At 47.4% G+C, this 22,886-nt stretch overlaps 1 protein-coding gene across 3 annotated transcripts in view; it reads left to right on the top strand.

Annotated features, from left to right (window-relative positions):
- zdhhc3 (zinc finger DHHC-type palmitoyltransferase 3) overlaps positions 1–22,886 on the top strand; it is a 64,709-nt gene that overhangs the window by 28,472 nt on the left and 13,351 nt on the right. For 2 of the 3 annotated variants that reach the window (XM_033015132.1, XM_033015147.1), the window contains exons 5-6: positions 886–967; positions 3,320–3,450. In XM_033015132.1, the coding sequence (XP_032871023.1) occupies positions 886–967; positions 3,320–3,450 (213 nt within the window). Of the gene's footprint in view, positions 1–885; positions 968–3,319; positions 3,451–8,844; positions 9,357–22,886 lie in introns of those variants that run through there. The other variant, XM_033015139.1, reaches the window with a different exon arrangement.

Genomic DNA, 22,886 nt, shown 5'->3' with positions numbered 1-22,886 from the left:
ATCCCAGGAATGAGTAGGTTAACATGTGATGAGCATTTGACGGCACTGGGCCTACACTCCCTGGAGTTTAGAAGGTTGAGGGGGGACATCATTGAAACGTACAGTATAGTGAAAGGCCTGGATAGAGTGGATGTGGAGAGGATGTTTCCACTAGTGGGAGAGTCCAGGACTAGAGCCTCAGAATTAAAGGATGTGCTTTTAGCAGGAAGATGAGGAGGAATTTCTTTAGTCAGAGGGTGGTGAATCTGTGGAATTCTTTGCCGCAGACGGCTTTGGAGGCCGTCAATGGACATTTTTAAGGTAGAAATAGATAGATTGTTGATTAGTACAGGTGCCGGGGGTTATGGGGAGAAGGCAGGAGAATGGGGTTAGGAGGAAGAGATAGATCAGCCATGATTGAATGGCGGAGTAGACGAGATGGGCCGAATGGCCTAATTCTGCTCCTATCACTTTTGACCTTCCTTGCTATCCTCCTGCTTCTAGTGTATCAGTGATTTATTAATTGAACAGTTCAGTTTATTGTCACGTGTACTGAGGTACAGTGAAAAGCTTTTGTTGCGTGCTAACCAGTCAGCGGAAAGACAATACATGATTACAATCAAGCCGTCCTCGATATACAGGTACATTATAAAGGGAATAATGTGAATACCGTCTCCCTTTCTGTGGAGGATGTGCCCATTAACTCCTGTATGTGGCCGTTTACATGGAAACACACAGACACCCCTCTGACCAACACCAAACTGGCTGGTCTTGGTTCTCATTGCACTGACTGATCAGGCTGCTGTTGCTTGTATTGCAGATGTATATAGCAATGTTATCTCTACATGTTGCCTGTATTACAGATGTATTCAGCACTGATATCTCTACATGTTGTCTGTATTGCAGATGTATATATCACTGATATCTCTACATGCTCTCACCATGGTGTGCTTCCACTTTCTGTACTGCTTCGAGGAGGAGTGGCTAAGTAAGTCTGCTCACACACAATGCATTGTGTTATTCTTGCTCTATGTTCTAGTTGGAGGGAATAGCTGTTAAACCTTGTGCATAAAGGTGGTTTCAGTTTCATGTAGCGTAACCTGTGGTTACCAGGTTGCCCTTAGGTACCAGCTTACCTGTGGCTCCAAGGTCCCAGTTACCTGTCGTGTAACCTGTAGACACCAGATGACCTGTAGTTATCAGGTTACCTGTGGCTTCCAGGTTCCAGTTACCTGTAGTGTCACATATTGCTACCAGGTTCCAGCTACTGACAGTTTGTGTTGCTCTGTGACTCGAGTCCCATTGCAGGGAGCTACAGTGTGGCTGTGAGACACGGCTGTACACAACAGTTGAGGAAGTGCCCCACAGCAGATTGGATTCATTGTGTGGGCATCAGAGAGAGTCATGCTGCTTTCATCTTTTATAAAATCTAATAGAAACACAGAGAATAGGTGCAGGAGGAGGCCATTTGGCCCTTCGAGCCTGCACCGCCATTCATTGTGATCATGGCTGATCATCCACAATCAGTACCCTGTTCCTGCCTTCTCCCCATATCACTTGATTCCACTAGCCCCAACAGTATCTAACTCTTTTAAATTCATCCAGTGAATTGGCCTCCACTGCCCTCTGTGGCAGAGAATTCCACAGATTCACAACTCTGGGTGAAAAAATGTTTTCTCATCTCAGTTTTTAAATGGCCTCCCCTTTATTCTAAGACTGTGGCCCCTGGTTCTGGACTCCCTCAACATTGGGAACATTTTTCCTGCATCTCACTTGTCCAGTCCTTTCACAATTAAAACATTTATAAAATATATTTATTAACTGTGGTCTTGCCTCTAACAGGAGTTTGTATTCAGTTATATTCCCCCATTATATTTCTGCACAGCACCAGAACCACTGCTTGTGTGTGAAATGACATTTTGAAGTTGAGATGAAACATGGAAACATAGAAAATAGGTGCAGGAGGAGGCCATTCGGCCCTTTGAGCCAGCACCGTCATTCATTGTGATCATGGCTGATCGTCCCCTATCAATAACCCGTGCCTGCCTTCTCCCCATATCCCTTGACTCCACTAGCTCCTAGAGCTCTATCTAACTCTCTTAATTCCATCCAGTGACTTGGCCTCCACTGCCCTCTGTGGCAGGGAATTCCACAAATTCACAACTCTCTGGGTGAAAAGGTTTTTTCTCACCTCAGTCTTAAATGACCTCCCCTTTATTCTAAGACTGTGGCCCCTGGTTCTGGACTCGCCCAACATTGGGAACATTTTTCCTGCATCGAGCTTGTCCAGTCCTTTTATAATTTTATATGTTTCTATAAGATATCCCCTCATCCTTCTAAACTCCAGTAAATACAAGCCTAATCTTTTCAATCTTTCCTCATATGACAGTCCCGCCATCCCAGGGATCAATCTCGTGAACCTACGCTGCACTGCCTCAATCACAAGGATGTCCTTCCTCAAATTAGGAGACCAAAACTGTACACAATACTCCAGATGTGGTCTCACCAGAGCCCTATATGACAGATGACATTTGTAAAGGTGCTGCATTTGTGTGTACTCTTGTCAGAACCAGTCCCTATCTATGTCATTCAATGAAACAATCACTCCACTGTTTAGTTCAGGGCTGTTGTCAGCTATAAATAACATTACTGTTGCATCATCGTTCTAGTTGAGGAAGTGGGGAATCTAGGCTTTGAATGATTCTTCCTCAGACGGGTGGAAGTAATTTTTGAAAGCTGAGGAATGAGTGAAACAATAACCATAAGTAGAACGAACACATTTCATAGAACAGTCCAGCCCAGAAACAGGCCCTTCAGCCCACAATGTCCACGCCTATCCCAATGCCAAGTCCAAGTCTCCTCTGCCTGCACGTGATCCATATCCCTCCATCCCTCCATGTGCCTATTCAAAAGTCTTGCAAATGGCACTATCGGATCTGCCTCCACCTCCACCACCACCCCTGGCAGCGAGTTCTAGGCTTTTACTACCCTCTGTGTAAAAAAAAACTTTACTCCTCTCACCTTAAAACTATGCTCTCTAGATGCCTGATTAGTTCCCTGCGGAGCTCCGCTGGTCACGGACTCCAGCCTGGATATTGTTCTTCCATCACAACCCTCTGTCTATCAGTGAAGCAGCTTGAATCCATACCACCAGCTCACTGTTAATCCCGTCAAGCCGAATCTTCTGCTTCGGCCTACCACGGGGAGTTTATCAAACGCTTCACTAAAATCCACCTTCCTTTCAGAATTGTTAGTGCTACAGGTGACATTTGTTGAATAAAGACTGTGGATGTGTGTGGGCTGGTGTAATGTGTGTGTGACCTGTCCTCCTCTCTCCCAGAATGCAGCTCGTTCTCACCGCCGTCCACAGTCATTCTCCTCATCCTCTTGTGCTTTGAGGGGCTGCTCTTCCTCATATTCACCGCCGTCATGTTTGGCACCCAAGTACATTCCATCTGCTCCGACGAGACGGTGAGTACCTCGCGTTACCGACCCTTGTGTTACCAACCATCCCCTCCCACCCCCACCCCTCTCCCCCCCCCCCCCCCCCCCTCCCCTCTCCCTCCCCCCACCTGGTACCGACCCCCCGCTCCATTGTACGACAGTGCTTGCTGTACATGTAGCCACCACGGCCCCAGTAACAGATATGTTCACCCTGACCCTCTACATTAACCTGTGCTTTCAGCAACTTGTCGTGATGCTCCAGGTGTGTTAATGCCAGCACGTAGGTGGGGAACCGTGACTCTCCAGTGGTTTATAGTGCGGTTTCTTCCATGCAATGGGAGCAGCTCACTGCCTGAGGAGCTGAAAAGTTGAGAAGATAAAAACATAGGTAGACATAAAATGCTGGAGTAACTCAGCGGGTCAGGCAGCATCTCTGGAGAGAAGGAACGGGTGACGTTTCAGGTCGAGACCCTTCTTCAGACTGATGTCAGGGGAGTGGGCGAGACAGAGATAGAATGTAGTTGGAGATAGTAAGACTGGTGGGAGAACTGGGAAGGGGGAGGTGGGGTGTAATCATACCGCTGGGGTGTAATCTTCCCAAGCAAAATATGAGGTGCTGTTCCTCCAATTTGCGCTGGGCCTCACTGACAGTGGAGGAGGCCCAGGACAGAAAGGTCAGATTGGGAATGGGAGGGGGAGGTAAAGTGCTGAGCAACCGGGAGATCAGGTGGATTTAGACGGACTGAGCGGAGGTGTTCAGTGAACAATTGCCGATGTACAGGAGTTGACACCTGGAACAGCGGATGCAGTAGATGAGGTTGGAAGAGGTGCAAGTGAACCTCTGCCTCACCTGGAAAGAATGTCTGGGTCCTTGGATGGAGTCGAGGGGGAGGTAAAGGGACAGGTGTTGCATCTCCTGCGGTTGTTGGGGAAAGTACCAGGGGAGGGGGAGGTTTGGGTGGGAAAGGACGAGTTGACCAGGAAGTTTCGGAGGGAACGGTCTCTGTGGAAAGCAGAAAGGGGTGTAGATGGGAAGATGTGGCCAACAGTGGGATCCCATTGGAAGTGGCGACAATGTTGGAGGATTATATGCTGTATGCAACAGTGATTGTTCGACATTCCAGGCGTACGCTGGTCCTATCCCAGAACTCTACCTCGGCTACATTGACGACTGCATTGGTGCTACCTCCTGCACCCACGCACAACTCACTGACTTCATCAACTTCATCACTCATTTACATCCGGCACTCAAATTCACTTGGACCACCTCCCTACCGTTTCTAGATCTCACCGTCTCCATCACAGGAAACAGACTATTGACCGACATCTACTACAAACCTACTGACTCCCAAAGCTATCTAGTCGAAATCCCAATTCCATTGTCTACGCTGCATCTGCGCCCAGGATGAGGCGTTTCATGCCAGGGCATCCGAGATGTCATAGAAACATAGGTGAGGAGGAGGCCATTCGGCCCTTTGAGCCAGCACCGCCATTCATTGTGATCATGGCTGATCATCCACAAGCAGTAACCCGTGCCTGCCTTCTGCCCGTATCCCTTGATTCCGCTAGCCCCTAGAGCCCTATCTAACTCTCTTTTAAATTCATCCAGTGAATTGGCCTCCACTGCCCTCTGGTGGCAGAGAATTCCACAGATTCACAACATGTCCTCATTCTTCAGGAATCGGGGGTTCCCCTCTTCTCACTTGGTCTCCCTGCTTCTCTGGTTGGAGCCACCGGAGGTTTACATTCAACAGTGAGGAAGGGGTGCAGCAGATCTGAGGCAGGGGCTGCCTGAGGTGGTCGTTGAAACAGGGACTATCACAACGTTTAAGAAACATTTGGACAGGTACATGGATAGGACAAGTTTAGAGGGGTATAGGCCAAATGCAGGCAGATGGGACTAGTGTAGATGGGGTTGGACTGGGTGGGTTGGGCCTGCTTCTATGCTGTATGACTATAACTGAGGAAGGAGCAGCAAATGGCAGGAGTCAGGCCAATGGCGGCTGAATCTAGTCCTTGTCTCACAGTTCATGCCCACTCTGATTCCACGGAGTACTTTGGTCATGAAGTAATTCTCTACACCTGAACACTTGGCCAAGATCCCGTTCCCTCCATCTCTGAGCAGGAACGTGCGGGGTAGCTGAGCACGGGCCGTGTGAGCCAGGGTCATGAGTCATGAGCTACTGCTCATGGCGTGGGGACCTCAGCACCTTGCCCGTACAATCCTCAAATCCTTCCTTCCCTTCAGGCAAAGCCAGGTTAGAATTGTAACTAGTACTTAAGGTAGACACAAAAAGTTGCAGTAACTCAGCAGGACAGGCAGCATCTCTGGAGAGAAGGAATGGGTGACGTTTCGGATGGAGACCCTTCTTCAGGCCGTCTGCAGTTTCTTCTTACACATTTGATGTGGCTTGTACTTTCCTGGTGTATTCCTTACCCTGCTGCCTGTGTGGTGTCCGTCAGATGATCTGACGCAGGTGCCATGACAATTCTCCTTGAGAAGGTAGGCTAGGCTTTCACCACATCAGCTTTCTATCCAAGGCCCACAGTGTAATGAGTCGAGTCAAACACATATCAGGATACAACACATGTTTATTAAATGTACTTACAGCATCAGTCTGCAGAATGTAACAGTAGCTAGCAGCTACTCGTACTGAATGGCGTAGGCAAACTCTTGGTATATGAATCATATATTGGGCCGAGCAACTACTAACAAGCACTACAATTGGCCAGTAGGAATTAACCAATCTACATCTTTCCTTGTAGAAACAGAAAGCATCGTAGGAACATGGTGGCTAAGCTGAATGTTAATAACGCATATGGGGAAGTTTGTATAGTTACACAAAATCACCGTACCTAACGGGTGGCCTGCTAACCCGTCCGGCACGTGTGCGGTACGAATCCGCGTCTCCTCCTTTCACCGGAGAAGATACGGGGGAAGGAACGGGAGACGTAACCGGGGACCCGACGGGGCGGGGAGATGATATATGCGAGCTATGCGCTGAACACCGTAAGGAGGCCGCGAGGGGGCCCAGTCTCTGATAGTGGAGCAGCTGGGCCAGTAGTGGGAGGGTGTACACAACGCGAGACATCCGGATACGGTGTCGCAGGACGCGGTTCCTTCACTGGGAAGAGATGTTGACGGTTGCGTCTGTAAATGGCCACGTCCGCGTTAACCAGGTAGGAGCACGGTTCTTTGGCAGGGCTGTGGATATGACCCAGACGGCCATAGCCCTTGTTGGTCTGGAGGCGAACAACCTGCCCGCTGGAGAGAGGTTTAAGTGGCTTACTGGATTTGTCGAAAAACCTTTTTTGTGCATCGCGTTTGAATTGTAGTTGTTTCTGGACCGCAGGCGGAGAACAAACTTGTGGCTGCAGAAGCTGCTGGGACACAGGCAGGGGAGTACGGGTTTGGCTGTTGGGACTTTATCAGTTGTTGGGCTGGGGAACACAGTATGGGATCCCCGGCAATGTTCCTTAGATTGAGCAGGTCCAGGTAGACATCAGGTTTAGCACGGTATGAACGCTCCATTAGTTGTTTTGCGCTTCGGACTGCTCGTTCGGCGAGTCTGTTGGACTGCGGGAACTCGGGGCTGCTGGTGATATGTTGAATGTCCCATCGTCCCAGAACGTACAAACTGTACAGACAGCACCCGTAGTCAGGATGGAACCCGGGTCTCTCGTTGTGAGGCAGCAGCTCTACCCGCTGCGCCACCATGCTGCCCTGTTGTGTAAAGCTGACATTCTATTTATTACAGACTAGGTGAAGGCAGAAAGCTGCATGTAGCTGCGTAATACTTTCATGATTTAAATTAATTATAGTGTAAAGCTACAGTGCTTCTAAAGTTTTGCTTTGCATTTTATTCTTTCCCATTATCTTCCATTTCCATCTCGTTAAGATACTTTTGTTACATGGCATTGGTTCTACCTTGTTCACAGGAGAGCCTCAGTATTGACTAAGCAGCAATTGAAACATAGAAAATAGGTGCAGGAGCAGGCCATTCGGCCCTTCGAGCCTGTACCGCCATTCAATATGATCATGGCTGATCATCCAACTCAGTATCCTGTACCTGCCTCTCTCCATACCCCCTGATCCCTTTAGCCACAAGGGCCACATCTAACTCCCTCTTAAATATAGCCAATGAACTGGCCTCAACTACCTTCTGTGGCAGAGAATTCCACAGACTCACCACTCTTCTGTGTGAATTTTTTTTTTCTCATCTTGGTCCTAAAGGACTACCCCTTCATCCTTAAACCGTGACCCCTTGTTCTGGACTTCCCCAACATCGGGAACAATCTTCCTGCATCTAGCCTGTCCAACCCCTTAAGAATTTTGTAAGTTTCTATAAGATCCCCCCTCAATCTTCTAAATTCTAGCGAGTACAAGCCGAGTCTATCCAGTCTTTCTTCATATGAAAGTCCTGACATCCCAGGAATCAGTCTGGTGAACTGTGTAGAACAGGGTAGAAATGGGTAGAACTGTAGAACAAGGGTAGAACTGTGTAGAACATGCATAGAACAGTGGTAGAACAGGGGTAGAACTGTGTAGAACAGGGGTAGAACTGTGTAGAACATGCATAGAACAGTGGTAGAACAGGGGTAGAACTGTGTAGAACAGGGGTAGAACTGTGTAGAACAGGGGTAGAACAGTGTGGAACGGGTAGAACAGCGTAGAACTGGGGTAGAACATTGTGGAACAGTGTGGAATGGGTAGAACAGATGTAGAAACATAGAAAATAAGTGCAGGAGTAGGTCATTCGGCCCTTCAAGCAGGGCAGGGGTGTAGAACAGGGGTTGGCCCTCGTGTGTTTGTCCTCCCCTCTGAGATGTACCGAGTGCTGAGGGGAGGTCTCCACACTGCTGTCAACACACCACCCATTGGACATGTGTAGGAAGGAACTACAGATGTTGGTTTAAACTGAGGGTAGACATGAAAAACTGGAGTAACTCAGCGGGTCAGACAGCATCTCTGGAGAAAAGGAATAGGTGATGTTTCGGGTTGAGACCCTTCTTTAGACCCCTGAAAACTATGTTCAATCACCAATTTTCAGTAGAAAGGCTGTCCATTTGCAACTCCAGACCAAGGGAAAGTCTGAAGAAGGGTCTCGACCCGAAACGCCAGCTATTTCTTTTCTCCAGAGATGCGGTGACCCGTTGAGTTACTGCAGCTTTTTGTGTTTATCTGGTGAGGGCACGTTGGGTGAAGTCTGTGCGACCGACCGGTGGAGTGTCCTGGCCAAGGCAGGGGGGGGGGGGGGGCAGCAGGGAGAATGGGCAAGGAGGGCAGAGCCAACTCATTGTATAAATGGAACATTAATCCAGTGTACAAACAAAGCATAATTGTTCTGTGAAAGGGGGTAAATGAGACCGGCTCCCCAGCTCAGACCTGCTTGATTTAAGCTGTTCTATTTCTGTTTCCAGGGAATAGAACAGTTGAAAAAGGAAGAGAGAAGATGGGCTAAAAAAACAAGGTGGATGAATTTGAAAGCCGTGTTTGGTCATCCATTTTCAGTAGAATGGCTGAGTCCATTTGCAACTCCAGACCAAGGAAAGGTCGACCCCTACCAGTATGTGGTCTGAGCCAGCAATCCAATTCAAACTCGGTACCTAATGAAAGTACAATATTCCTGTTGTAATTTGCTTCATAAGTTATCCACAAGACTGTATCCTTTCTGGTGGCGAAAAACCTGTGCGAGGAAAGTTTGAATTATGATGAACTATGGTTCAATGTCGGCAGTCTGCTGTGCCAATGAAGGTAGCACAGACTCGTCTCCCAGCTCCTGGGATAATGTGCGGCAGACTGTCGGCGGCTAGGCACTGCAGGTGTGGCCATGACATTAAAATTAAGAATATCTCAGAAATTCTAGTGAATAAAACTGTTCAAGATTGGCATCCTAACATTGCAAGCTGCTGTCACAATAACATCTGAAAATTATTTCTCAGTCGTGTTTTCTCTTTTACTTCTATCCTTCATTTATGTCACAGTGGCTGAGGCTTGAACTGGTCTGTCATCAGCACATGTTTTACTCTTGGGGGTCACGGCCAAGACCAGCAAAGGCCCGGGATCAACGGCAACTCACCCCCATCTGTGTCTGTTTGTTCCATGGTTCTCATGTAGAAGCAAAGAACTGCAGATGCTGGTTAATACATAAAAGGACACAAAGTGCTGGAGGAACTCAGCGGGCCAGGCAGCATCTCTGGAGAACATGGATAGGTGACGTTTCAGGTCTGAAGAAGGGTCTTGATCTGAAATGTCACCCATCCATGTTCTCCAGAGATGCTGCCTGACCCACTGAGTTACTCCAGCATTTTGTGTCCATGTTCAGTGTAAACCAGCACCTGCAGTTCCTTCCTACACATGTAGTGTGTGGCACCTGTAGCCAGGTGCTGGCTGCCTGTAGTCACTGTGGGCCGCCTGCTCCCCTACACCGCCCCCCCCCACCCCCACTTGTAGTCTGGCCACCTGTACCCCCTTCACCTTTACATCTGGGACGCCTGTAGTGCAGTGCTGACCGCCTGTAGACCAGGGATGAACTGGTGTGAAGTGCAAAACCTGTAGCCCTTGGCCACCTGATATCGGACAGTCTGTGTGCTTTGTTTACATTTGAACACTACAGGTTTACACAATGACCCCCTCACCAGTCTGTCCTCACACTCCTCTCCTGTCTGTGAGCAGATCTGAGCACACGTTCTTGCTGTAAAACTCTCCCCTACTACAACCCTGCTCAGTCCTGTACACATTTACGTGACGTTTGCAGAATTCTAAACACTACAGGCAGTTTCTATTTGAGCGATGGTTTTAAAGTGTTTTGTTAATCTTTCAGTTTCCTGTGAGGCCCTTTCCTCATGTTCTCAGACCCTTGCTGCCCTGGGCGACCAGATCTCCTCCCACCCCATGGGTCTGGTCTTGACCAGTCCAGTGCATTTGTGCCCCGATTACCAAGACGGGTCCGTCGCTGCCAGAGTGGGAAACGGCCAAGCGTGTTGTTCAGTCTGTCTCTGGTCCATTGTAATCTGGAACATCAAGCTTAGGTTTGAGAGGGAGGCCATGGTTTCCAGCGCAGTGGCTTTGACGTTGCTGCCTGTCCCTGCACTGTTCCCTCTCCCTGACCAGCGCTGCGGGAGACAGAGAAACATAGACAATAGGTGCAGGAGTAGGCCATTCAGCCCTTCGAGGCAGCACCCCCATTCAATATGATCATGGCTGATCATCCACAATCAGTACCCCGTTCCTGCTTTCCCCCATATCCCCTGATTCCGTTAGCCCGGAGCTGAATCTAACTGTGGGACAATGGGGATGGGAAATGAAAGCTGCCTCTCCGTTCACAACGACTTGTCCGTGGTGTTGTTCACGCCACAGATCATTAACGGTTAAAGTGAAAGTTTGTGGGACGTGGAAGGGGAGAGGAATGAAGGACGGGCAGGGGGTGAAGGATGAGGTTGGGCAGTGGCACAGTCTACATCCCAGCGTGGGCCTTGTCACAGAGTCACACAGCACGGAAACAGGCCCTTCAGCCCACACTGACCAACATGTCCCAGCTATACTAGTCCCATCTGCCCACCCCGATTAACATGCCCCATCTACACTAGTCCCACACCGGCCAACATGCCCCATCTATACTAGTCCCACACCGACCAACATGCCCCATCTATACTAGTCCCACACCGACCAACATGCCCCATCTACACTAGTCCCACACCGACCAACATATAACCATATAACAATTACAGCACGGAAACAGGCCATCTCGGCCCTTTTAATCCGTGCCGAACACTTACTCTCACCTAGTCCCATCTACCTGCACTCAGACCATAACCCCCCATTCTTTTCCCGTCCATATACCTATCCGATTTATTTTTAAATGATAAAATCGAACCTGCCTCCACCACTTCCACTGGAAGCTCATTCCACACAGCTACCACTCTCTGAGTAAAGAAGTTCACCCTCATGTTACCCCTAAACTTTTGTCCCTTAATTCTCAAGTCATGTCCTCTTGTTTGAATCTTCCCTACCCTCAATGGAAAAAGCTTATCCACGTCAACTCTGTCTATCCCTCTCATCATTTTAAAGACCTCTATCAATTCCCCCCCCTTAACCTTCTGCGCTCCAAAGAATAAAGACCTATCTTGTTCAACCTTTCTCTGTAACTTAGGTGCTGAAACCCAGGCAACATTCTAGTAAATCTCCTCTACTCTATTTTGTTGACATCTTTCCTATAATTTGGCGACCATGCCCCAGCTGCACTAATCCCACCTGCCCACACCGACCAACATGCCCCATCTACACTCGCCCCACACCGACCAACAAGCCCCATCTATACTAGTTCCACACCGACCAATATGTCCCAGCTATACTAATCCCACCTGCCTGCATTTGGCTAATATCCCTCTAAACCTGTCCTATCCATGTACCTGTCCAAGTCACAGCCTGAGCCACAGTGACTGGTGCTGGGGTCACTCTGGGCAGTGGATGGAGGTGGTTCCGAGTGGCAACCGCTCTGGACATTCCCTGAGACCGTGGCAGTGCGGTTGTGTTTGATGCTTCTTTGCTCTGACCACTGGAACGGTCACTGATGCAGCTGTGATACAGAGAGGCAGGGCCAATGTAGGCAGTACTGACACGGGGAGTACTAATGAGGGCAGTACTAATGCGGGCAGTACTGATACAGGCACTACTAATGCGGGCAGTACTGATACAGGGAGTACTAATGCGGGCAATAGTTGCAGGGAGTACTAATGTGGGCAGTACTGATACAGGGAGTACTAATGTGGGCAGTACTGTTGCAGGGAGCACTGATGCAGGGAGCACTAATGCAGGGAGTACTAATGCGGGCAGTACTGATGCAGCTATGATGCAGGAACTACTGATACAGCTGTGACATGGCATTGGCACATATGTTGGAGAGGGGGGTCAAACAAGTTGAGCTAATAGACGAGAGGAACCTGGTTTAGTGAATGTCGACTGATCGAGTTTTTTTCCACTGCACGATAATCTGTGGGTAGCAAAGACTGACGGGGTTGTAACTGAGTTTTGGAATTCCAGAAATGGGTTAGTGGTGAAATGGTGTGATCTTAGTGTGGTTTAATCAATGAGTAAAATGAGCAATTATGATTGATTTCAAAAGGATAGGTTGAAAGTTATATGTAGACTCTGCAGCTCTGGGATAATGAAGTGTAATGCCTGTTCAGTTTACGCCAGCAGATTTGCCTTTGTCAATTCAAGCAAATTAAACGACTTAATTTTAGACTTTCTACTTTATTCCTTTCAACTATCAACACAATTAACAAACTTATTTTCAGGTTTTCTGTTTATATTACAGCATTGCCAAAAACTATTCTCTCTTTATTTCTGGTGATGGCGGGGAAGGGGCAAGAGTACATTTTTAAGCATGTGTATTTAACCTGGGGTTTGGAACGATTATGTTTTGTGTTTGTCGAAACAATCTGAATTGTGTGAGAAATCTGGGTGCTATATGGAATAATCAAATAAAGCATTTTCCAACAACTCTGTGCAGTGTTTGCATTGACTATTGTCACGTGGGTTAAGGTCACGTCCATTCGCCATTGGTGATGTTCTGAAGATGTGGGGTTTGAGTAAGTGAATCAGAAAGTGTTCTGGACATCTCACGCCATTGTTGCGGTTGAGTTACCAATTTGAGTATTTGATCCATATTAATAGCATGGAAACAGGCCCTTTAGACCAACTTGCCCACACCAACCAACATGTCCCATCTACACTAGTCCTAGGTTTGGCTCATCTTTATACTTATAAAACTCTGATTTTGGATGTGTATTTATTTGTGTGTGTAATCACATCTTCGTGAAAAAACGACACGGTAACGGTAAAATTTTTACATATTCCAGTAGACATTTCCCCCATGGAGTCCAAAATCGCCTTATCTGAAAATGTCATGCTTTATTTCTCGAGTTATTACTTAAAAATGTTCAAAAATCTGACAAAACTTTGAATTTAAAAACGACTGTCTTTCGCTGATGACGTCACAATGGGTCTGCGCGCCTTCTTCCTCGCGCTGCGAGTGACGTCACCTCCCCAACACTCCTTCCTCCCACCGTTATTCAAAAGATGCAGCCGGAGATGATGTCGGGCCCTGGGCTAAAGACCAAAGATCATAGCTGAAGACTGCGGCGGACCTACTCGCGGTCCTTTGGTTGACGCTTGCCCACCCGTTCGCCGCCACGCATCGTGGCGATGTTGCTGCTGCTCTCTCTCTCTGCCCCCTGGCCTCTGTCTCTGGCCTCTCTACCCCCCTCCCTCTCCAGCTGCGCCTGTGAGTTGGGTGCTATGCGTGTGGATAGGGCGGGGATGGGGTAAAAGGAGCGAATAAATAATATTAATACAATATCAAGGGGGGTGATTAGTGTGTGTGATGCTGCAGGCCCTCCCCCCCCACACACAACTGGGCGTTGAGGAGACGGGACCCAACAGGTCCCACTTGGTCTAGTATCCTGTAAACCAGGGGTGGGGAACCTTTTTATGTTGGAATGCCGCATTAAGTTAGCTGTAATCTAATAAGGCAGCATCCAAGAAACTTCAATTAGATATACTTCACGCCATTTATCTTGAAAGTTGTTGAAGAAGTCTATTCCACGTGTTCTACCCGTAAGAGTCCACAAAGCGAGTAACTCTTCGTAGCAAAGAAAATAGCTCTCATGACTTACTAATGTATTAAGTGTGGCCGTCAGTCGGGGAGGATTATTTTGTTGAATCTTCTTTTACTCTTTGGTATTTTAAAGATTCGTTCATTTTAAGATTAAAATTAAAATAATAAAAGACGAACATTAAACATATTAATAAAAATAAAAGGGAGAAAAAAATGCTGGAGAAACTCAGTAGGTGAGGCAGCTTCTATGGAGCGAAGGAAATAGGCAACGTTATGGGTCGAGACCTGTCTGAAGAAGAGTCTCGACCCGAAACGTTACCTATTTCCTTCGCTCCATAGATGCTGCCTCACCCGCTGAGTTTCTCCAGCATTTTTGTCTACCATTGATTTTCCAGCATCTGCAGTTTCTTCTTAAATAAAAATAAAAGGATTTGTTTTACAAAATTTGGATTCATTCAAAAGGCCGCACATAATGACCTAGAAGGCCGCATGCGGCCTAAAGGCCACAGGTTCCCCACCCCTGCTCTAAACCTTTCTATCGACCTATCGAGATGTGAAAGGTGAGGTGAGTAATGGAGTAAAAGTATTATATATGAATGCACAAAGTATAAGAAGTAAAGTGGATGAGTTTGAGGCACAGTTAGAGATTGGTAGATATGACATTGTGGGGATTACAGAAACATGGCTGCAGGAGGATCGGGGCTGGGAACTGAATATTCAGGGTTAAACGTCCTATAGAAAGCACAGGCAGGTGGGCAGAGGAGGTGGGGTTGCTCTGTTGGTGAGGGATGGAATTCAGTCCATTGCGAGGGGTGATATAGGGACTGACGATATACAGTCATTGTGGATAGAATTGAGGAATTGTAAAAGTAAGAAGACACTAATGGGAATTATCTACAGGCCCCCAAAACTAGCCTCGATATAGGGTGCAAGTTGAATCAGGAGTTAAAACTGGCATGTAACAAATGTAATGCCACTGTGGTTATGGGAGATTTCAATATGCAGGTAAACTGGGAAAATCAGGTTGGTTCTGGACCCCAAGAAAGGGAGTTTGTAGAATGCCTCCGAGATGGATTCTTAGAGCAGCTTGTATTGGAGAGAAGGAGAGAAGGCAATTCTGGATCTAGTGTTGTCTATGAACCAGATTTAATAAGGGAACTCAAGGTCAATGAACCACTAGGAGGTATTGACCATAATTAGATACGTTTTAATCTTCAATTTGAGAGGGAGAAGGTTAAATCAGAAGTGTCAGTGTTGCAGTTGAACAAAGGGAACTATGAAGGCATGAGAGAGGAGCTGGACAAGGTCGACTGGAAAAGGGAACGTAGCAGGAATGCAATGGCAGGCATTTCTGGGCATAATCTGGTGGCTCCAAAAATCGTGGAAGCATTGGTGATCATTTCCAATATTCTAAAGATTCAGGATCAGTTCCTGCGGATTGAAGGGAAGCTAATGTTATCCCACTTAGCAGGAAAGGCGGGAGAGAAAACGGGGAATTATAGACCAGTTAGCCTGACATCGGTAGTGGGGAAGATACTGGAGTCAATTATTAAAGAAGTAATAATGGCGCATTTGGATAGCAGTAAAAGGATTGGTCCAAGTCAGCATGGATTTATGAAAGGGAAATCCTGCGTGACTAATCTTCTGGAATTTTCTGAGGATGTGACAAGTAAAATGGACAAGGGAGAGCAAGTGGATGTGGTGTATCTGGACTTTCAGAAAGCCTTTGATAAGGTCCCACACAGGAGATTAGTGGGAAAAATTAGAGCACATGGTATTGGGGGTAGTGTATTGACATGGATAGAGAATTGGTTGGCCGACAGGAAACAAAGAATAGGAATAAACGGGTCCCTGTCATAATGGCAGGCAGTGGCGAGTGGAGTGCCGCAAGGCTCGGTGCTGGGGCCACAACTATTTACAATATATATTAATGATTTAGATGATGGGATTAAAAGTAACACTAGTAAATTTGCAGATGACACAAAGCTGGGTGGCAGTGTGAACTGCGAAAAGGATGCTAGGAGGTTGCAGGGTGACCTGGACAGGTTGAGTGAGTGGGCAGATGCATGGCAGATGCAGTATAATGTGGATAAATGTGAGGTTATCCACTTTTGTGGCAAGAACAAGGAGGCAGATTATTATCTTACTTGTCAGATTAGGAAAAAGGGGAGGTGCAACGAGACCTGGGTGTCCTTGTACACCAATCACTTAAAGTAACCATGCAGGTACAGCAGGCAGTGAAAAAAGTTAATGGCATGTCGGCCTTCATAACAAGAGGATTTGAGTATAGGAGTAAAGAGGTTCTTCTGCAGTTGTATAAGGCTCTGGTAAGACCACATCTGGAGTATTGTGTGCAGTTTTGGTCTAATTTGAGGAAGGACATTCTTGCTATTGAGGCAGTGCAGCGTAGGTTCACGAGTGATCCCTGGGATCATATGAGGAAAGATTGGAAAGACTAGGCTTGTATTCACTGGAATTTAGAAGGATGAGGGGGAATCTTATAGAAACATATAAAATTATAAAAGGACTGGACAAGCTAAATGCAGGAAAAATGTTCCCAATGTTGGGAGAGTCCAGAAACAGGGGCCACAGTCTAAGAATAAAGGGGAGGCCAATTAAAACTGAGATGAGAAAAGACGTTTTCACCCAGAGTTGTGAATTTGTGGAATTCTCTTCCACAGAAGGCAGTGGGGGCCAATTCACATGATGAATCTAAAAGAGTTATGGGCCTGTCCAACTTAGGCGACTCTTTAGGCGACTGCCAGGGACTAGTTTTAATTGAATTCACCTACGGCACCTGGCAACAATCTACAACAGCAAACATTGTCGCCACTGTCGCCGAAATATTTTCAACAAGTTGAAAATGTAGCTGCAGTCGCCCAAAAAATCACCTAAGTGGGACAGGCCCATTAGATAGAGATCTAGGGGCTAGCGGAATCAAGGGATATGGGGAGAAGGCAGGCACGGGTTACTGATTGTGGATGATCAGCCATGATCACAATGAATGGCCTCCTGCTGCACCTATTGTCTATGTTTCTATCCATGTACCTGTCTATTTCCCAGGGTAGGTGAGACACAGGTTTAAGTTCATAAGTCGTGGGGACAGAATTAAGCCATTCGGCCCATCACGTTTACTCCACCCTTCAATCATGGCTGATCTATCTTTCCCTCGCAACACCATTCTCCTGCCTTCTCCCCATAACCTTTGACACATACTAATCAAGAACCTGCTTTAAAAATACCCAATGACTTGAGGTGCAACGTTTTCATACAGAGGGTGATGAGTGTATGGAACGAGCTGCCGGAGGAGGTAGTTGAGGCAGGGATGATCGCAACATATTAAAGACACTTGGAGCTGGACAAGCTGACTACTACTGAACCCCAAACACTGGCAACATCAGTGTGGAAGTCTGCATCTGCCTCAGGGTGTGTGTAGAGCGTGGACCAGCACGGTGTCTTGGATGAAGAGTCTCTAGTGGTGAGGAGACTGTAGCAGAGGAGGCAGGTGTGGCACTGTCATACAGCATGGAAACAGGCTCTCCACCACACGCCTCATCCTTCTGCGCTCCAAGGTTCTTCTGCAGTTGTATAGGGTTCTGGTGAGACCACATCTGGAGTATTGTGTACAGTTTTGGTCTCCTAATTTGAGGAAGGACATCCTTGTGATTGAGGCAGTGCAGCATAGGTTCACGAGATTGATCCCTGGGATGGCGGGACTGTCATATGAGGAAAGATTGAAAAGACTAGGCTTGTATTCACTGGAGTTTAGAAGGATGAGGGGGGGATCTTATAGAAACATATAAAATTATAAAAAGACTGGACAAGCTAGATGCAGGAAAAATGTTCCCAATGTTGGGCGAGTCCAGAACTAGGGGCCACAGTCTTAAATAAAGGGGAGGTCATTTAAGACTGAGGTGAGAAAAAACTTTTTCACCCAGAGAGTTGTACATTTATGGAATTCCCTGCCACAGAGGGCAGTGGAAGCCAAGTCACTGGATGGATTTAAGAGAGAGTTAGATAGATCTCTAGGGGCTAGTGGAGTCAAGGGATATGGGGAGAAGGCAGGCACGGGTTATTGATAGGGGACGATCAGCCATGATCACAATGAATGGCGGTGCTGGCTCGAAGGGTTGAATAGTTTCTATGTTTCTAATAAGGTGGTAGCCTGCTCAACCTGAGTCAGTGGAAAGACTGTACATGTTTTCAATCAAGCCGTCCACACTGTACAGATACAGGATAAAGGGAATAACGTTTAGTGCAAGATAAAGTCCAATTAAATATAGTCTGAGCGTCTCCAATCAGGAGGATGGGAGGTCAGGACCGCTCTCTAGTTGGTGAGAGGACAGTTCAGTTGCCTGATAACAGCTGGGAAGAAACTGACCCTGAACCCATTCATTCCATAGATGCTGCCTCACCCGCTGAGTTTCTCCAGCATTTTTGTCTACCTCTGAATCTGGAGGTGTGCGTTTTCACACTTCTGTAACTCTTGCCCGAAGGGAAAAGGGGGGAAGAGGAAGTGACCAGGGTGAGACTGGTCCTTGATTATGCTGCTGGCCTTGCCGAGGCAGTGCGATGTGTAGACTGGGTAGAAGTTAACAGACTGTTGAATGTAGATAGGTTAAGATGTTTCCCATAGTAGAGGTGTGTAGGTATTGGATCAGGGGGGGGGGGGGGGGGGTGTAGTGGGAACCTACTGCCTGAGTGGGTGGTGCAGAGATTCTCACAGCGTTTAAAAGGTATCGCGATGAGCCCTTGAATCACAGACAGACAGTAACAGACCAAGTGGAGGAATCAGCACCCGTATAGACAATAGCAGGAGTAGGCCATTCGGCCCTTCGTGTCAGCACCACCATTCAATATGATCACGGCTGATCATCCCCAATCAGTACCCCGTTCCTGCTTTCTCCCCATATCCCCTGACTCCGCTATCTTGAAGATCCCTATTCAACTCTCTCTTGAAAGCATCCAGAGAACCCGCCTCCACCGCCCTCTGAGGCAAAGAATTCCCCAGATTCACAACTCTCTGTGTGAAAAAGTGTTTCCTCATCTCCGTTCTAAATTGCTTACCCCTTATTTGTAAAGTGCAGCCCCTGGTTCTGGACTCCCCAGGTGCCTGATGACCAGCACGGATATGGTGGGCCCAACTTGTACTACAGCCGATGTCAGACCTGTCTATCAGCCAGACCGCTGCTCTCCTCAACCCTGACACTCTGGAAAGGGGCCGGTAACAATCCCAACCAAGCGTCCTGGAACAACGATATAAGCCTTTGCCTTGTCCTTTACATGGCCCTGGTGCCCAGGAATGGGGCCCTAGTTACACCATCACAAGTCCACATCATTTATAAGCAGGAAGGAACTGCAGATGCTGGTTTACACCAACGGTAGACACAAAATGCTGGAGTTACTCAGTGGGTCAGGCAGCATCTGTGGAGAACAAATAGTGGATTAGTGACTTTTCAGGGCGAGACTGAAGAAGGGTCTCCACCCGAAACATCACCCATTCCTTCTCTCCAGAGATGTTGGCTGTCAATAGACAATAGGTGCAGGAGTTGGCCATTTGGCCCTTTGAGTCAGCACCGCCATTCAATGTGATCATGGCTGACCATCCTCAATCAGTACCCCATTCCTGCCTTCTCCCCATATCCCCTGACTCCGCTATCTTTAAGAGCCCTATCTAGCTCTCTCTTGAAAGCATCCAGAGAACTTTCCTCCACCGCCCTCTGAGGCAGAGAATTCCACAGACTCACCCCTCTCTGTGAGAAAAAGTGTTTCCTCGTCTCCGTTCTAAATGGCTTACTCTTTATTCTTAAACTGTGGCCCCTGGTTCTGGACTCCCCCAACATCGGGAACATGTTTCCTGCCTCTAGGGTGTCCAAGCCCTTAACAATCTTATATGTTTCAATGAGATCCCCTCTCATCCTTCTAAATTCCAGAGTGTACAAGCCCAGCTGCTCCATTCTCTCAGCATATGACAGTCCCGCCATCCCGGGAATTAACCTTGTAAACCTACGCTGCACTCCCTCAAGAGCAAGAATGTCCTTCCTCAAATTACGGGACCAGAACTGCACACAATACTCCAGGTGTGGTCTCACCAGGGCTCTGTACAACTGCAGAAAGACCTCTTTGCTCCTATATTCGATTCCTCTTGTTATAAAGGCCAACATGCCATTCGCTTTCTTCACTGCATGCTGTGCCTGCATGCTTACTTTCATAGACTGATGTACAAGGACCCCCAGATCCCGTTGTACTTCCCCTTTTCCCAACTTGACGCAATTTGGATAGTAATCTGCCTTCCTGTTTTTGCTATCAAAGTGAATAACCTCACATTTATCCGCATTAAACTTCATCTGCCATGCATCTGCCCACTCCCCCAACCTGTCCAAGTCACCCTGCATTCTCATAGCATCCTCCTCACAGTTCACACTGCCACCCAGCTTTGTGTCATCTGCAAATTTGCTAATGTTACTTTGAATCCCTTCATCTGTCCCGCTGAGTTACTCCAGCATTTTGTGCCCATCATTTATACACCCATCTCAACTCTCTTGAGACGTGGACACTGTTCCCATAACACAAGGATTGATTCAAAGTTATTTGCGAAGCTTTCTTTTGAGAAAAGAGTAACTTCTCGATGGTTCCTGGGAGTTGCTCCTTGAAGCCATTGGATCACGAGATACATGCAGAACCGGTCCCATCGGTGGGAAAGGAGAGCTCGTGCACAGACCAGCATCTACAGTTGACTTAAAACCAGGTGAACTTCTGACCACGCCACAGAACTGAGTTGGAGACTCCCCGGTGCTGCATCTTGATGTATCCATTCTGATGCAACCGTTTGTTAAAGTATACAACGGGATTATAGATCACTAACAGAAATGGGCAGAGAAACGGCAGATGGAGTTTAATCCGAGCAAGTGTTGCACTTTGGTAGGCGGAATATAATGGGAAAGTCAACAATTAATTACATGGCCCATAACAGCATCGATGTACAGAGGGATCTTGTGTCCAAGTGACAACACAAAGAGGCTAGGAGAATGGGGTTGAGAGGGAGAGATAGAACAGACATGCTTGCTTTCAAAATAGTGTTTGTAAAATGTAGCAAAAATGGAATCATGAAATTCTTACTTCAGGTAGCATGACACCGTAAACACAGTCAACAAATAAATGTTCAATAAATTAAACCACCATGTGTCGGGGCATTGAGTACAAGTATCAGGAGGTTATGATGCAGCTTTATACTTTAGCCAGGCTGCATTTGCAGTTGTCACTCATTACAGGGAGGATGTTGTGGCGTTGGACAGCGTGCCGAGCAGATTCCCCAGAGTTACAGTATATGGTTTACCTGGAGTAGAGGGTCTTAGTTACAGGAAGAGGTTGGATTGTTTTGTCTGGAACGCCAGAGGTTGGGAGGAGAACTGACAGAAATATATAAAATGAATGGAGGGATAGATGGGGTAGACATTCAGAACTTTCCCAGGATGGAAATGTCAAAGAGCAGAGGGCATAGCTGTAAGGTGAGTGGGGCAAAGTTTAAGAGATGTGCGGGCTGGTGTGGTTTTTACAGTGGAACTAGTGTGAACGGGTGATCGATGGTTGGCGTGGACTTTTTGGGCTGTTTCTATGCTGTAATATCCAAACTAATCTAAGACCCCTGGTCTTCTGACACCAGCCCCGGCTCCACAAACACAGGAACAGGCCCAAATAACCTACAAACCCACACGTCTGTGAGCTGTTGGAAGAAACCAGAGTTGGTAAGATTTTAGAATCCGTTATAAAGAATGAGGTTTCGTACTTTTGTGAGAGTGGGGAGAGGCACATGATAAAATCGGCCGGTCAACATGGTTTTGTGAAAGGTAGATCTTGCCTGACAAACCTGTTGGAATTCTTTGAGGAGGTAAATAGCAGGACAGACAAAGGAGAGTCAGTAGATGTTGTTTACTTAGATTTTCAGAAAGCCTTTGATAAGGTGAGGCTGCTAAGGAAGATGAGAGCCCACGGTATCAAAGGGCAGATACCAGCATGGATAGCAGGTTGGCTGGATGGCAGAAGACAAAAAGTGGCAATAAAGGGGGGCTTTGTCTGTTTGGCTGCCAGTGACTAGTGGAGTTCCGCAGGGCTCGGTGCTGGGGCCGCTACTCTTCACGTTGTATATTAATTATTTGGACGAGGGGATTGAAGGCTTTGTGGACATGTTTGCAGATGATACAAAAATAAGTGGAGCGGCAGGTAGTGTAGAGAAAGCAGGGACCCTGCAGAAGGACTTGGACAGGTTGGGAGAGTGGGCAGAGAAGTGGCAGATGGAATATAGTGTAGCAAAGTGTGGAGTCATGCATTGTGGCAGTAGGAATAAAGGCATCAACTATTTTCTAAATGGGGATAGAATCCAGAAATCAGAGGTGCAAAGGGACTTGGGAGTGCTGGTGCAGGATTCCCAAAAAGTTATTTTGCAAGTCGAATTGGTAGTAAGGAAGGTGGTGAATCTGTGGAATTCATTGCCACAGAAGGCTGTGGAGGCCAAGTCAGTGGATATATTTAAGGCGGAGATAAATAGACTCTTGATTAGTCCGGGTGGCAGGGGTTATGGGGAGAAGGCAGGAGAATGGGGTTAGGAGGGAGAGATAGATCAGCCATGATTGAATGGCGGCGTAGACTTGATGGGCCAAATGGCCTGATTCTGCTTCTACAACATATGAACACCCGGAAGAAACCCATGCGGTCACGGGGAGAAGATGCAAACTCCGTACAGACAGCATCCATAGTCAGGATTGAACCCGGGTCACTGGCGCTGTGAGGCAGCCGCCCGTTCAGGAGCACGGTCGGTGCGGGGTCACCGGTCACTTTAGCAAG

Source organism: Amblyraja radiata, chromosome 2, assembly GCF_010909765.2.
Source record: "Amblyraja radiata isolate CabotCenter1 chromosome 2, sAmbRad1.1.pri, whole genome shotgun sequence".
NCBI classification, from domain to species: Eukaryota; Metazoa; Chordata; class Chondrichthyes; order Rajiformes; family Rajidae; genus Amblyraja; species Amblyraja radiata.
This window is presented reverse-complemented; position numbering and strand designations above follow the sequence as displayed.